General features: G+C 42.5%; 1 protein-coding gene across 2 annotated transcripts in view; it reads right to left on the bottom strand.

The window, feature by feature from the left end:
* Positions 1-14,267, bottom strand: part of wu:fj29h11 (uncharacterized) — a 68,698-nt gene extending 54,431 nt beyond the window's left edge. Inside the window, exons 1-9 of one of the 2 annotated variants that reach the window (XM_054601371.1) lie at positions 14,020-14,267; positions 13,452-13,546; positions 9,826-10,296; positions 6,650-6,830; positions 6,185-6,552; positions 4,957-5,082; positions 4,678-4,875; positions 3,717-3,857; positions 1,659-1,919 (exon numbers count right to left, since the gene is read on the bottom strand). In XM_054601371.1, coding sequence (XP_054457346.1) covers positions 1,659-1,919; positions 3,717-3,857; positions 4,678-4,875; positions 4,957-5,082; positions 6,185-6,552; positions 6,650-6,830; positions 9,826-10,284 — 1,734 coding nt within the window. In that variant the 5' untranslated portion in view covers positions 10,285-10,296; positions 13,452-13,546; positions 14,020-14,267. Of the gene's footprint in view, positions 1-1,658; positions 1,920-3,716; positions 3,858-4,677; positions 4,876-4,956; positions 5,083-6,184; positions 6,553-6,649; positions 6,831-9,825; positions 10,297-12,534; positions 12,627-13,451; positions 13,547-14,019 lie in introns of those variants that run through there. The other variant, XM_054601372.1, reaches the window with a different exon arrangement.
* Positions 14,268-16,011: the final 1,744 nt, after the last annotated feature.

The raw sequence follows: 16,011 nt of genomic DNA, 5'->3' as shown, positions 1-16,011 counted from the left end.
ACACTTGAACACGCTGTCTCTAAACAACTGTCTTCCTACCTCCACCAGAACAACCTCTTGGACCCCCACCAGTCCGGGTTCAAGGTGGGTCACTCGTCAGAGACGGCCCTCCTTGCGGTGACAGAGTCGCTTCACGCTGCGAGAGCGAACTCTCTCTCCTCTGTCCTGATTCTCCTGGACCTGTCAGCGGCGTTTGACACGGTGAACCACCAGATCCTCCTCTCCACCCTCGAGGGGATGGGCGTCTCAGGGTCTGCACTCTCCCTGTTTGCATCCTACCCGACAGGCCGATCCTACCAGGTGACATGGAGGGGGGCCGTGTCGGAACCACGCATGCTGACTACGGGGGTTCCACAAGGTTCAGTTCTGGGCCCCCTTCTCTTCTCGCTCTACACAACATCTCTGGGTTCTGTTATTCGCTCGCATGACTTCTCTTACCATTGTTATGCCGATGACACCCAGCTGGTCTTGTCATTTCCTCCCGGTGACACCCAAGTGGAGGCACGCATTGCTGCGTGCTTGGCTGACATCTCGAAGTGGATGGCGACACACCACCTGAAGCTCAACCTGGACAAAACCGAGCTACTGTTCCTCCCGGGGAAGGGTTGCCCGCACCGAGACCTGTCCATCACCATTGATGATGCCGTGGTGTCATCAATAGTGAAAAGGAAAACTCGGACTGTGAGGAATCTGGGTGTGACCCTGGACGACCAACTGTCGTTCTCAGCAAACATTGCATCGGTCACACGCTCCTGCAGATTCCTCCTCTACAACATCAGGAGGATTCGCCCCTTCCTCACTGAGGAGACTGCGCAGGTGCTCATCCAGGCTCTGGTCATCTCCCGCCTGGACTACTGCAACTCACTACTTGCCGGAGCCCCGGCGTCGGCCATCAGACCTCTGGAGCTTGTCCAGAAAGCTGCAGCACGTCTGGTGTTCAATCGCCCCAAGTTCTCCCACACAACTTCCCTTCTCCGTTCTCTACACTGGCTCCCTGTAAGAGCATGCATCCAGTTTAAGACTCTGGTGCTAGCCTACAGGGCAGTGAAAGGAACAGCTCCTTCCTATCTCCAGGCCTTGGTCAAGCCCTACACCCCCGCCCGACCACTTCGCTCTGCTGCCTCGGGGCGATTGGTTGCCCCGTCGCTCAGAGGTCCCTGCGGCCGATCCACCCGGTCACAGCTTTTTCTGTCCTGGCCCCTCAGTGGTGGAATGAACTCCCCACTGACGTCAGGACAGCAGAGTCGCTGCCCATCTTTCGGCGCAGGCTGAAAACTCACCTCTTCAAGAAGCACTACCCTGAGCCTTCCTCGTAGCACTTATTGCATTCATATTAGTTGTTGCACTTACTGTATTCGTATCAGTTCGCTGCACTTATTGAATTCGTATTCGTTTACTGCACTTATCCTATTCGTAGTAGTTTGTAGCACTTACTATATTCGGATTAGTCTGTTGCAATTATTGTTTTCGTAGTAACTTGCCTCTGCACTATACTTTTGCTCTGGCTTATGCTTTGAGATGCTTGTTTAAGAAAGGAGATGCACTTATGACTTCTGGTGACTAGTAGTTCTCTTGAATACCTATGTTGAATACACTTCCTGTAAGTCGCTTTGGATAAAAGTGTCTGCTAAATGACTGTAATGTAATGTAGAACCCACCTTCGCCATCTTGGGACTGAACAGCCCCTCTGCATTTGAGAAGACTGCCAGCGATACCTCGGCTGCAGGCATGGAGGCGTACTTCCTCCTGAGGTCTAGGCTGCCTGAAGAGGAGAAGGAACCTGCTACTTGCACCGGCTCCAACACGCTCTTCTTTATCTTTCTCAGCCGCTCGTAGGTTTCCTCCTCCAGCTCTTTCTGGATGAGCTCCCTGGCTTGCTCCATGATGGAGTGCTCACATCGACTCACCTTATGTATTGTCTGAAGGGGACAGAGAAGCATTGTTAAACAGGCTAATAGTTATATACAAACAAAGCAGGGTTTATTGAAAGCCCGGCAGCGAGCTGCACCTAAGTTGACTGCCTGTCAGGCCTAAGCATTGGGTAAATTTCTTTAAAAATGCATGTTTATTATGTTTTAAACAAAAATGTGTTATATAAGTGGCAAACACCTTTAAGGAATAACGCAGTGCCCAGGTTGAGTGTGAAATGTTAGTGAGTGTGGGATCAAGCGAGAGCTTGTGTGTGGCAGTGAGATTGAAGTTAGCAGTAACATTATAGGTGTGACCACACCAGTGGCCTGGGTGTACAGTTTAGGTTACTTGTTGGTGAATAAAAGCTACAACTCCTTAAGACCCAGGCCAAGTTCCCGTGTCTTGCTTGCCACTTCCTGATTAAAGTAAGTGTGTGAATATTTTACAGAAGTGAATAAGAGTACTGCTGTTGCAGGGGTTTACTCAATCAGATATAGTGAAAAGGAAAATAAGTGCAGAATAAAATATAAAAAAACTAGAGCCCATTTTGCCTTATCCCCTACACCCCTACCTCCAGCGCCCTTACTTGGACCACACACACATCTTCTGGCTCTGCCTTCAGTTTGATCTCAACTACACACCTTTAATTGCACCTTTTCTAGTTAAAGTTGAGCCTGTATTCCTGGACTACCTCACCAACCGTCCACAGTATGTGAGGATAAGGGAGTGTGAGTCAGATCGGGTGTCCTGCAGCACGGGGGCCCCACAAGGAACCGTTCTGGCTCCATTCCTCTTCTCCATCTATACATCGGACTTCAAATACAACTCTGCTACCTGCTACCTGCAAAAGTTCTCTGACGACTCTGCAATCGTCGGGCTCATCTCTGCCGCCGATGAGAGGGAATACAGGGAACTGAACCAGGACCTGGGTGTATAAGTACCTGGGTGTTCACTTGAACAATAAACTGGACTGGACTAATCATACAAATTCACTGTATAAAAAGGGTCAGAGCAGACTATCTGCTGAGGAGACTGAGGTCCTTTGGAGTGCAGGGAGCACTCCTGAGGACCTTTTTCAACTCTGTGGTGGCATCAGCCATTTTTTATGCAGTGGTCTGCTGGAGCAGCAGCATCTCAGCAGCTGACAAGAAGAGACTCAACAAGCTTGTCAGGAAGGCCAGCAGTGTGCTGGGGTGTCCACTGGATACAGTGGAGGTGGTGGGAGACAGGAGGATGTGCAGCTCCTTCAGCCACCGGCTGCTTCACCCCCGGTGTGTGAAAGAGAGGTACCGCAGGTCCTTCCTTCCTGCTGCTGTCAGGTTGCACAACCAACTCTGCTCCCAGCAGACCACATGACACATGACAATAATAACATGACAATAAAAACCTGTGCAATACATTACACTGTGCAATAATAGTTAAAATAGTTTTTCTGTCTGTAAATATAATATTTCAGTTATTGTTGATTTTCTACTGTTTTTTTATTGCTTATTTATAATACTTGTTTTTTTATTTTCATTTTTTACTTTTATCTTGTCTTTCTTCTACTATGTCTCTTGTGTGCACTTTACTCTACGCTGCTGTAAGCCTGCAAATTTCCACGCTGCGGGACTAATAAAGGATTATCTTATCTTATCTTATCTTATCGTATCCACAGACAGACAGATAGATAGACAGACAGACAGACGGAATAACACCTCCAGGATAACATTTTGTCATGATGACTCAGACACAGACTCATAACAGCGACGTTGTTGTAGTAATAGAACATTACTCAGGAGTATATAGTAGGTTGTGTCTCTTACCGCTATGGGCAGCCCGATGCTGTGTATCCTGACACCCAGCTCGTAGGGAGAGTCACAGTTGTAGTGGTCAGCCAGATACTTCATAAACTCAGCCAGGTCTACTTTTGGTTTGTTCTGCTGCCTCCTAAACACACGAAGTTGCTAAAGAATGGAAACAGAGAAGACACATTCAGGCAAAATAATTCAAAGAGTAAAAGTTCAGACGAGGTAGAACTAGGGCTTGATCCAAATTTTCCACCATGCGGAGATTGCTGGCCTGCAAACGTGACTACCAGGTGGCTCCATCCACAATCACTCACACAAAGAGGCATGAGGAGACGCTGAGCACAAAAACACGAGGTGCAGAAACATGTGTGGGGGAAGCCTCTGAGTGTGTGACTGAGAGGTTATCCTGCTTCAATCACATGAGCCTGTTGTGCCTTTTAACCCAAGAGGTTAAAGTGCTCCGCCAGTTTTCCTCTCGTTATTTCACTTTTTGACTCTGTTATGAATTCATGACAGAGAAGGACAACGGCAATTCTTATTGGTGTGTGGCACCTTGAGGTCATTTCAGTTTTTTCAAGGCCATCCTGATTTGGACTGATCTGGACTTTGTCCACAAACTGAGAAAATGTGGTGATATTTTATGTTACTACAGATGCTTTGCCCAGTACATTACAGCTATACCAATAAATACAAATTTGATGAATTATTGAAATGTAAAAAAAAAAAGAATCTATAAAAACATCTGGAAACATACCTGTGAAACATGCCTCATTGCCTTTTACCAGAACCAAATTTTCCAGCAGAGAACATAAATAAACACTTTTGGTTCAACAATTAATAGACCAAACACAAAAAGGGACTCCGATTATGTAATATAAAACTGTAGAGCTTGAATGTAAAGCTATATACAAAATATAATCCACACTTAATTTGTTGGTGAATGTTTAGTACCAGTTTCATCAAATATGATTCCTACCTTTAAGATGTCAATTGTCTCAATCTGGTGGATATCATCATCCTTAGTGTTACTGTCTATCTTAAACATGCGGTGGATGAGGGGGAGTTTGCAGAGGGGCCCCAGGTTTAGCTCCTCATAATGCTTCTTGTCCTTCAGGCCAGCAAGTGACTGGCCCAGCTCGTACAGAGTACAGATGGCTGTCACTGCTTCGCTAGACTGACAGAAAGAGAGAGAACACTTAAATAGTAACCAAACATCCACGTCAAAACAAGTATTAGGAAATGCATTTGTGCCAACCTCTATGAACATGTTGATCTCTTTCATGACGTATTGAAGGTCTTTTAAAGCTGGAATCATCCAGGGTTTTATCTTGCCTGCATCCAAAGAGGGAATCTGCATCAGCCTGCACACCCTGGATATCACCTGGATACAGCGAGGACAATGAGAAAATTTGATACAGTGCATTATTTCGTTGTACTTATTCACAAATGTATATCACATTTATGAAAGAGTTGTTTAGCATTAAAGTTGTACTTCTTTTGTGAACCCCTTTCAACTACTACATTGTACCAAGTGGTTTCCAACACTACTCATAATGTCCTGGTCCCTAACTGGAAGTTCAACGTGTCCTGTTGATCCACGACATCACGGTCTACTGAGGCATATGTTGGTTGAAGCATATATATCTATGCCTCAAGTGGGATGGATAGACTTAATGACTGTTTGTGCCAAAAAGGGATGGCAGTGTTTGAGTAGGATTTTTGTTTAATCAACTTCAGCAGCAAATAAGTAAATAGGATGTGCGAGTGAAAGACCTTTAAGTAGCTGAAAGGGCCAATGTTTGATCCCCAGAACAGTCCCAATCTGTCCTTCAGCAACTATTAGTCATGTTTAACAGCTTAACTTGACCTTAAAGCTAAAATGTTTTTTTGGGGGGGTTTTTTCACTCAACATTTTTGGGAGGGGGTCCCTGTAGTGTTTGTTTTGTGAAAGGTCACACATATATACGCAGGAGCACATTAGTGACACAGTGCCACCTTTTCCTGACGGTTATATGTACTGTAATACAGGTAATCTGCCAAGACACATGGCAATACAACAGCAAAGGCAAGAGAGAAGGTGACTGCTAGTGAACAATCATGGACGTAAACCATGCACGTTTTGATGGATACCACTAGAGGTGACTGTAAAAAGTTGTAGTTTAATAAGGAGTAACATGCTAGAACAATTTATTGGCCAGGTGCAGTGACTTCCTTTCTTGTCATCACAATGAAGTTCCCAGGAAACCAAAAAAGACTTCATTATAAGTTGTTGTACAAGTTGATGAACGACTAAAACTAAATTACTTACATTTTAGAGGTGGTGGTGAGCTGATCTTTTTTACCTTTGGACAGAGCCAGGGTCACTGTTTCCCCTTGCTACTTCCTTATGCTAAGCTAAGCTTATTGCCTGCTGGCTCTAGCTTCATATTAACCATACAGACAGGAGAGTGTTAGCAGTCACTAGATGTCCTCTTTCCCCTCACCTTCTCTTTGGTGACCAGCTCTCCCTCTGCAGCAATGTCTCGTATCACGTCTTCCGTCAGACTGTTGACTGATTTCTGATCCAGGACTCGGTTCATCCTCCTCCCTGTGAGCTCATGATCATGCTCCTCCATAGCCTCTACTGCCCGCATATTAGCTCCATGAACCTCTCTCAGCTGGGCATAAAACGGTTCTCTAAAGATGGTGGCACTGCCACCTTTCTTGGTTGCATCTCTAATTTTGTTCTTCTTCCCTTTGGTCGAGCTCACATCTGCCCCCAGCACTGGGAAGTCAGATCCAGAGAGGAAGTTTGGCACAATAGCCTGTTGCAGGTTTTCTTCTTCTGGCTCTTTAGTAAGATCCTGTGCTACTGTGGGAGGATATTTCAACACATTTATGTTTTAGAAGTATGCAAGTGACAATCTTTGTTTTAATGCATGAAAGTTAATGTTGTCATGAATGGCTACCTGCAGTTGTCTGCAATACAACAGTCTTTGGCTCTGCTGTTTGTTCAGATTGAGTGGGAAGCCTCTTCGGGGAGGACGCTTCCCAGCTGTCATACAGAGACATGTACTGTTCGATAGGAAGCTGTTCACCAAACTTCTCAAAGTAGCAGGTTTGGAGCTGGTCCATTGATGGAGCATGCAACTGGAACACATAAACAAACTTTTACTGGCAAGCTGGTTGACATGCAGTACAAAGGTAGACAGTGGTAATTACTTTGCATGCTGTAAAGGTCAAAGGTAAGTGTTAAGATAAGTGTGTTAAAGACATGCTAGTAGCTTACTATCATTAATGCCTTTTAAGGTTTGTTTAAATATCTTGAATTTCTTTTTCTTAGTTTTACAAATCATATTTGTGAATATACCTCAAAATGACCTACATGACCAACCTACCTACATGAATAACAAATGCAAAATTGAGCTTTTAGGACATGCCCCCGGTTCTAATAATCTGTCTGTAATCAGTCTGATACTGAAAGCAATTTCTAACTGAACTGCTTTCACTTAAGACATTTAAAGCTTTTGTTTGAAAGTGTTCCACAACATTTCAAAGCAGCAGAAAAGTTGTGGTACCTATATAACAATATTAACATTGTGAAAAAACTAGTGAACAGTTCTCCGGCATCTTACTTAAAGCCTTACAGTAGGTGACTCCCCCGTTTATCCCGCTAGAGGGGGCCGAGGGCAAATACGTGCTTCTGGGATCAGATTAGACCACATTCCTCCCACTCTCTCAGTGCAGTTGCACTGACAAAAAGTTTCTATCTGACAAAATGAATTACATGGCCTCTTTAAATGTACTGTGTATTATATATATATATATATATATATATATATATATATATATATATATATATATATATATATATATATATATATATATACACAGTGGATACGTAAAGTATTCAGACCCCTTTAAATTTTCCACTCTTTGTTTCATTGCAGCCATTTGCTAAAATCGAAAAAGTTCATTTTTTTTCGCATTAATGTACACTCAGCAACCCATCTTGACAGAAAAAAACAGAAATGTAGAAATTTTTGCAAATTTATTAAAAAAGAAAAACTGAAATATCACATGGTCATAAGTATTCAGACCCTTTGCTGTGACACTCATATTTAACTCACATGCTGTCCATTTCTTCTGATCCTCCTTGAGATGGTTCTACTCCTTCATTGGAGTCCAGCTGTGTTTAATTAAACTGATTGGACTTGATTAGGAAAGGCACACACCTGTCTATATAAGACCTTACAGCTCACAGTGCATGTCAGAACAAATGAGAATCATGAGGTCGAAGGAACTGCCCAAGGAGCTCAGAGACAGAATTGTGGCAAGGCACAGATCTGGCCAAGGTTACAAAAGAATTTCTGCAGCACTCAAGGTTCCTAAGAGCACAGTGGCCTCCATAATCCTTAAATGGAAGAAGTATGGGATGACCAGAACTCTTCCTAGACCTGGCCGTCCAGCCAAACTGAGCAATCGTGGGAGAAGAGCCTTGGTGAGAGAGGTAAAGAAGAACCCAAAGATCACTGTGGCTGAGCTCCAGAGATGCAGTAGGGAGATGGGAGAAAGTTCCACAAAGTCAACTATCACTGCAGCCCTCCACCAGTCGGGGCTTTATGGCAGAGTGGCCCGACGGAAGCCTCTCCTCAGTGCAAGACATATGAAAGCCCGCATAGAGGACTCCCAAACTATGAGAAATAAGATTCTCTGGTCTGATGAGACCAAGATTGAACTTTTTGGCGTTAATTCTAAGCGGTATGTGTGGAGAAAACCAGGCACTGCTCATCACCTGCCCAATACAATCCCAACAGTGAAACATGGTGGTGGCAGCATCATGCTATGGGGGTGTTTTTCAGCTGCAGGGACAGGACGACTGGTTGCAATTGAAGGAAAGATGAATGCGGCCAAGTACAGAGATATCCTGGAAGAAAACCTCCTCCAGAGTGCTCAGGACCTCAGACTGGGCCGAAGGTTCACCTTCCAACAAGACAATGACCCGAAGCACACAGCTAAAATAACAAAGGAGTGGCTTCGGAACAAGTCTGTGACCATTCTTGACTGGCCCAGCCAGAGCCCTGACCTAAACCCAATTGAGCATCTCTGGAGAGACCTGAAAATGGCTGTCCACCAACGTTCACCATCCAACCTGACAGAACTGGAGAGGATCTGCAAGGAAGAATGGCAGAGGATCCCCAAATCTAGGTGTGAGAAACTTGTTGCATCATTCCCAAGAAGACTCATGGCTGTACTAGCTCAAAAGGGTGCTTCTACTCAATACTGAGCAAAGGGTCTGAATACTTATGACCATGTGATATTTCAGTTTTTCTTTTTTAATAAATTTGCAGAAATTTCTACATTTCTGCTTTTTTTTCTGTCAAGATGGGTTGCTGAGTGTATATTAATGCGAAAAAAAATGAACTTTTTCGAAAAAAAATGAACTTTTTCGATTTTAGCAAATGGCTGCAATGAAACAAAGGGTGAAAGATTTAAAGGGGTCTGAATACTTTCCGTACCCACTGTGTATATATATAGATATAGATATCTATATATATGGGTGGTATTATTTAGAATACTTAAGAGTTTATTTTGATCCAATCCTACGCACTACAAATACTTACTACTTAGAGCACGAAATGTGTATTAATCCTCGTCTGAAAATAGGCCCGAACAAATACACAACTTCCTAGAGAGTAATGTAATCTAAAACTAGTGCCCAGCCGTTTTGAGATATTACTGAGCCTTTTTAACGAATTAAACTATATTATTGACCCTTTTCGATACTAAAAGGTTTTTGGTTGTGGGGTTTCCATTTGAATTGTGACTTTGCCTTGCTAACAAGCTAGCGCCAGCCTCAGTTGCATTGTGGACTCCTAACCCCATGTCTAACCAATGTGAAATGGGTTCTTCTTTTAAGTCTTCTATCCTTCTGTCATGGTGCATTGGTTTATGTCACGTTTTAGAAACACGTTCAGGTGAAACATGAACTGTCCGGGTCATTACTAGCTAAAGTTAAATAAATGCTTATTGTTGCTTTCATGTCAAATGTGCTCAGATATACATTAGAAACCAATACTAACAGAGTAAACACAAACTGACTGAAAAATACTCTGTGGTATCTGTATTAGACTTCAGAACTGACCTCTACGACCCTCTGGTACAGCTGCTGCTCGGTCAACTTCTTCGCTGGCTTGGACACAGGAAGTGTGTTAACTGGGAGACAGTGGGTGGAGAATAAAGAGGCAGTGGGAGGCACATAATGAGAGCTGGCATCAATCTGAGGCACTGTATCACTTCTATCTTCAATAAGTGTTTCGCTTCTCTTGGGTGTTGCAGGCCTGTTGTCCTTTGTGGCTTTTGCTGGCTTCCCAGCTACAGGCTGATTATGAGGCTGGTGGATCTTATGGAACACCACGTCCCCCTCCACAACCAGATCCCTGTCCAGAGAGGCCACCAAGCTAGCCATGGAGTCGAAGCCCAGGGATGATAAAGTCAGGTTCTTGTGGTATGTCTGGCTGTAGAACACAGCCAGTTTTTTAAGGAGGATCCCAGCTGGTTTCTCCTTCACCATCGCCACTATATCCTCCAGAACCTTCCCCATTTTGGAGTGATGCTATCAAAGGAGAAAAGAGACCATCAATTACAGATAAACCCTGTAAAGTAGTATACCAGTAGCTCTCACTAAGAAGCTCCATACAATGCATGTGGTTTAAGTAGTGTGTTTTAAAACACATACATATCCAACAGAGAATGATCCCTTACTGTCAGAAAGAAGAAAAGGAGGCAGATACTTAAACACTGTCAGTATGAGGGCTAAGTATTGTTTGAAATTTACTGGTAACATTTAGAGTCTGTGTCTGTGCCTATATTTCAGCCAATATTAGCTTACCACATATATTTCACATTAGCATATGCTGTATGCCACCTGATCAGTAACAAGAAATACTGGCACAGCAATGGCAAAGATATGTTTGCAGCAACAGTGACACCATTCCTCCAGCGAGCATTGACAATTTAGTTTTTCAGCGGCAAAATGTCTCACTCAGTACATATCTTGGTCTAGGGCCGTCCTCAACCAAAGGAATTAATAGTCGACTTCCACTTTAAATCTTGTGTTTTGAGGTGTGTTTCTAAGCATGAAAAAAGCATTAAGAACATCTGTTCAACTGGAGAGATTTTATTAGACTATGACGAAAGCGACTGATCAGTGGACTAAATGACTAAGAAGGGAGAGAATAACCAAATGCAAGAGATCCTTACCAGACATGTTTCTTTCTCGTATGTCTTTATTGTAGGATTATTTAAACTCTATTAATAGTAGCAGTTTTAAACTGAGATTGCGTATTGTAGTATACCATGGATGAAATGGCCAAGTGTTACAAAATGTCTCTCTAACGCCCCTAGAAGTTTGACATGCGACGCCCCTCACCCAGTATGTCTGATTGACTTAAAATTTTACACACATATGCAACTCAATGGGCTCTACAAAAGAGCCTCTTGGAACCCCTTAACGCTGTTGCCGTGGTAACGCATTATTCACCATGAAAAAGAAAGGCACTACTCTTTTACGAACTCATCTTAGGGAATTCATCAGATCCACTTCAAATGTGGTCCTTAAATCTAAAGACCTTTGTGATATAAAGTTATCAAAAGCTTTACGTTTGTACTTTCTAGCGCTGTAAATTTGATACAGAAAGTGTTGGAATATTTGCAAAACATTACATCCAGCGTCACACACTCCACACAGGTCAAATACATGTAGCTCGTGGTTGCGGTGTCTGATGGTTGCAGACATACAAAGCCTGTCCCGCCAGTACCCCCAACATGCACAGAGTGCAAGGGCCAGAACATCGCTGCTTGCAGCTTTAATAAGACTTGTTATTTTTATCATCATTATTAACAAAAATACAGATATTCTGTCTAAAATTTGCAAAGTCTGCTGATTTAGATGTTGAACAAGTGATGAAAGAATAAGACTTACAATCTATCCAAGCATTTGATTTGATTTGACTTGACAATTCTGACACTGAATGGCAGGGGCACAATTTGGTCAGTACTCAAAGTATTGTTATTCAATACTCAGCCCTAGCAAATATTATTGTCAATATTGACAAACACATGAAATTGCAATAGTGCATTGGAGGGCTTTAAAACACCAAATACTTCAGTTATACCAGATTTTCAGTGTCCCTGTTTAAAACCAGGTAGCCAATACAGTATAAATGATAAAATCGAGAACAACGAGGTGGATTAAATTCTCTTCCAGAGGCACACCCAATGATTCATTTTGTTTGTTTACGACTATACAGCTGACAGACAGAACAACATAATGTTTGCATTGATATCATAAGGTTGAACAGGTTAACACATCTATGAAACAACCTCAGCTTATCGAAAATAAAATCTATTTTTGTATTAAATAAATAGGATAATCATAACTGAAATTGTTGTACCAAAACTTCCAAACGGTCATGCTGCTAATTAGTCTGTAGATAACATTCCCAACACATCCAGAGGTACATGCATAACAGTCAACAGCACGAAGTTGCATGTAAAGTAATAATAATAATAATAATAATACTACTTTAATTTTACATAGTGCTTTTCTAGATACCCAAAGATGCTTTACATAGGGCGAAGACAAACAAAACAAAAAAAGAACACAAAGGAGCAAACAAAACAAACAAACAGAACATTAAAAAAAACAAAAAAACAAAAAACTGGAGAAGCTGTGCGGAATGAGTCATGTAGTGGAGGGTAGGGAGGAAAAGGGAGCAGGGGTTAGCAGGTGAAGGCGAGTTTGAAGAGGTGGGTTTTGAGTAAAGTAAGAGAGAGATCGAGACTATCTTACCTATTCTTTCAAATGACAAGGTTTGTGGCTCATCTCCACCAGAAGACGAACTGCTGTGTTTTAGCCAGCAACCTTCCTGTTTAAGCTTTTAAACTCCCTTCCCTCCCTCCTCCTGTCCTACTGCTTTTCATTCTGAGCCAAGCCACAGAGAAACGAAACTAAAAGTAACCAGTAAGCTCATTCAGGTCTATGGCTTTTTGTGACAGAGAGCCACACTCTCATATTCCTGGAAATGGTTACGCCTCATCTCAGAGGCAAAGCAATAAAAATTGGCAAACATGACACAAACAAAAGCAGCAGAATACTGGATGTCTTTCATGAATTACGGTTAATCTATTTGTCTGAGGCAATAATTATTTTAGTCTGTTTGTCAAAGGATATCTGCATAGACACAAACTCAATAATAGGGTATTTACCAGATGACATGGTAATACAAATAAGTAAAACTGAATTGTAAGGGGACATTAATGACAAAACAGAAGGGAAAACAGAACAAGAGAAGCCTGAGGGGCGATGTGACTGAGAAAGGGAGGTGAAACGAAACTAGCTTTAGTTTCACATTTCTTGCTTGAACCCAGCTGATTCATTTTAACTGCTGTGTAATAAACCATGTGTCCTAATACACTGTTTCGGAGGAAACGAAACAGAGTTTAAGAATGTAACTTTAAATCCGTGATTAACTGTCTGCATAGTTATGACAACAAAGCCACATATAGCACATCCTCCTTCTTGCCAACTAAGCAGAAATTCACAGCACAATAGTTATAGCTATAATAGTTAAGCTCCCTTCTTTTTGGCTCCACACCCATATACTTTCATCTTCAAGCAAAGTGAGTACACTGAAAACAGCTGTGTGCATTTAAGAAAAACCCATCTTGAAGGACTGAAGTTATTGATAACAGCCACTGACAACATACCGTGTGTTGTTCAGTTTGTGATGTGGTCAGTGCATCACATCTCCTCTCTCCTCACAACTAGAGCTGTAGATTTCAGCATGGAAAAAGCACTGCAACTGATGACGAGGACAAGCATATGAGAGAACAGTGATCATAACGAGGCCGACAGCAGTGGCCCCAATAAGTAATGTAACTTTTCAGTCAATACATGATGTCACAGGGTTCAATGCTATGTTGGACCTAAGACACCTACTACAACACAGGATCACGACACCCACTGACCCAGCAAGTAAATGTGGAAAATAAAACTCAGCGTAACGTGGGTAAGAATTTCCCACTTCTGACATTAGCGGTTACACTATTAGCGTTATATTGTAAAACGTGGTGGACATTGAGTATGAGTATGAGCAGTTCTCGTCGCCTGGTAGAAAGCGCTTGCATCCAGAGAGACAAACGTAATGTTCGTTCCTGTTAAGGTTACACCTACTGAGTTAACTCAACGCTATATGCGCAAGCAGTACTTGTAAAACTCAATAGCAACGCTAACTAAAATGGCTAGTTGAGCACGACTGACTGACTATCCATCTACCTGTTATTGTGTCAAACAGTTCCCTTTAGTTGCAGTTGTCGAGTGTGCATCTTCTCTTTCATACAACATCCTCCGTGTTTGTGCTGAAGCTAACTCTAGCTAGCGAACCTGCTGTGCCAGCGTTAGCAAATAAAACCTGAAGTGATCGCCAATTAATGACGAGTGTTAAAAGCTAGTGTCACAGTATTGGCATTTCGCAATGTTAGCACAGCTGCAATTGAGTGCAATATGGTATGAAATGAATGCGTTAAACTAATTAGATGCTCACTATCTTATTGGGTTAGCCGGCTACGTAGCAAGCGTGTGCTTCGTTCAAGGTCTATGACAAAAGTAGTGAATCCGAACTCTCTACTATAATACACTGTTGATGTGATTTTATCTTACCACCCATTTTGTTCACGAATATTTAACATCAATAGTAAAGCTGTCATCACCTGACAAACAACATAACGGTATATTCTTCTATATTCAGTCTGTTAGAGCAGATTGGTCAAAAAAAAATACACAAATATCGCGTTCACAGGTTTCAGAGAGATCTAACTGAAGATTAATTTCAGACTGTTTTGCTTACCGGAAGCGTTTGCCATGATGTTTACAGTTAGAGTTTTAAAAGCCTAAGAAAAGACACATAAGAGAACAAAAAAAAAAAACTGAAAACATTTCGATTCCTCCGCTTTATCAACATATCATAAGACCCTAACATACATATAGGTGCATCTCAATAAATTAGAATATCATGGAAAAGTTTGTTTACTTCGATACTTGATGATTATGGCTTACAGCTAATTAAAACCCAAAATTCAGTATCTCAGAAAATTTGAATATTACATAAAACAAAGGATTTTTAATACAGAAATGTCAGCCTACTGAAAGTATGTTCATATATATATGCACTCAATACTTGGTCGGGGCTTCTTTTGCATGAATTACTGCATCAATGCGGCGTGGCATGGAGGCGATAAGCCTGTGGCACTGCTGAGGTGTTATGGAAGCCCAGGTTGCTTTGATAGCGGCCTTCAGCTCGTCTGCATTGTTTGGTCTGGTGTCTCTCATCTTCCTCTTGACAATACCCCATAGATTCTCTATGGGGATCAGGTCAAGCGAGTTTGCTGGCCAATCAAGCACAGTGATACCATGGTCATTAAACCAGGTATTGGTACTTTTGGCAGTGTGGGCAGGTGCCAAGTCCTGCTGGAAAATGAAATCAGCATCTCCATAAAGCTCGTCAGTGGAAGGAAGCATGAAGTGCTCTAAAATGTCCTGGTAGACGGCTGCGTTGACTTTGGACTTGATAAAACACAGTGGACCAACACCAGCAGATGACATGGCTCCCCAAATCATCACTGACTGTGGAAACTTCACACTGGACTTCAAGCAACTTGGATTCTGTGCCTCTCCACTCTTCCTCCAGACTCTGGGACCTTGATTTCCAAATGAAATGCAAAATTTACTTTCATCTGAAAAGAGGACTTTGGACCACTGAGCAACAGTCCAGTCCTTTTTCTCCTTAGCCCAGGTAAGACACTTCTGACGTTGTCTCTGGTTCAGGAGTGGCTTGACACGAGGAATGTGACAGTTGTAGCCCATGTCCTGGATACGTCTGTGCGTGGTGGCTCTTGATGCACTGACTCCAGCCTCAGTCCACTCCTTGTGAATCTCCCCAAATTCTTGAATGGCCGTTGCTTCACAATCCTCTCAAGGCTGCAGTTATCCCTGTTGCTTGTGCACCTTTTTCTACCACACTTTTTCCTTCCACTCAACTTTCTATGAATATGCTTGGATACAGCACTCTGTGAACAGCCAGCGTCTTTAGCAATGACCTTTTGTGGCTCACCCTCCTTGTGGAGGGTGTCAATGACTGTCCTCTGGACAACTGTCAAGTCAGCAGTCTTCCCCATGAGTGTAGCCTACTGAACCAGCCTTAGAGACCATTTAAGGGCTCAGGAAACCTTTGCAGGTGTTTTGAGTTAATTAGCTGATTAGAGTGGGACA

The sequence above is a fragment of the Anoplopoma fimbria genome, chromosome 7, assembly GCF_027596085.1.
Source record: "Anoplopoma fimbria isolate UVic2021 breed Golden Eagle Sablefish chromosome 7, Afim_UVic_2022, whole genome shotgun sequence".
NCBI classification, from domain to species: Eukaryota; Metazoa; Chordata; class Actinopteri; order Perciformes; family Anoplopomatidae; genus Anoplopoma; species Anoplopoma fimbria.
Note: the sequence above shows the minus strand (reverse complement) of the source record. Positions and strands in the feature narration are given on the sequence as shown.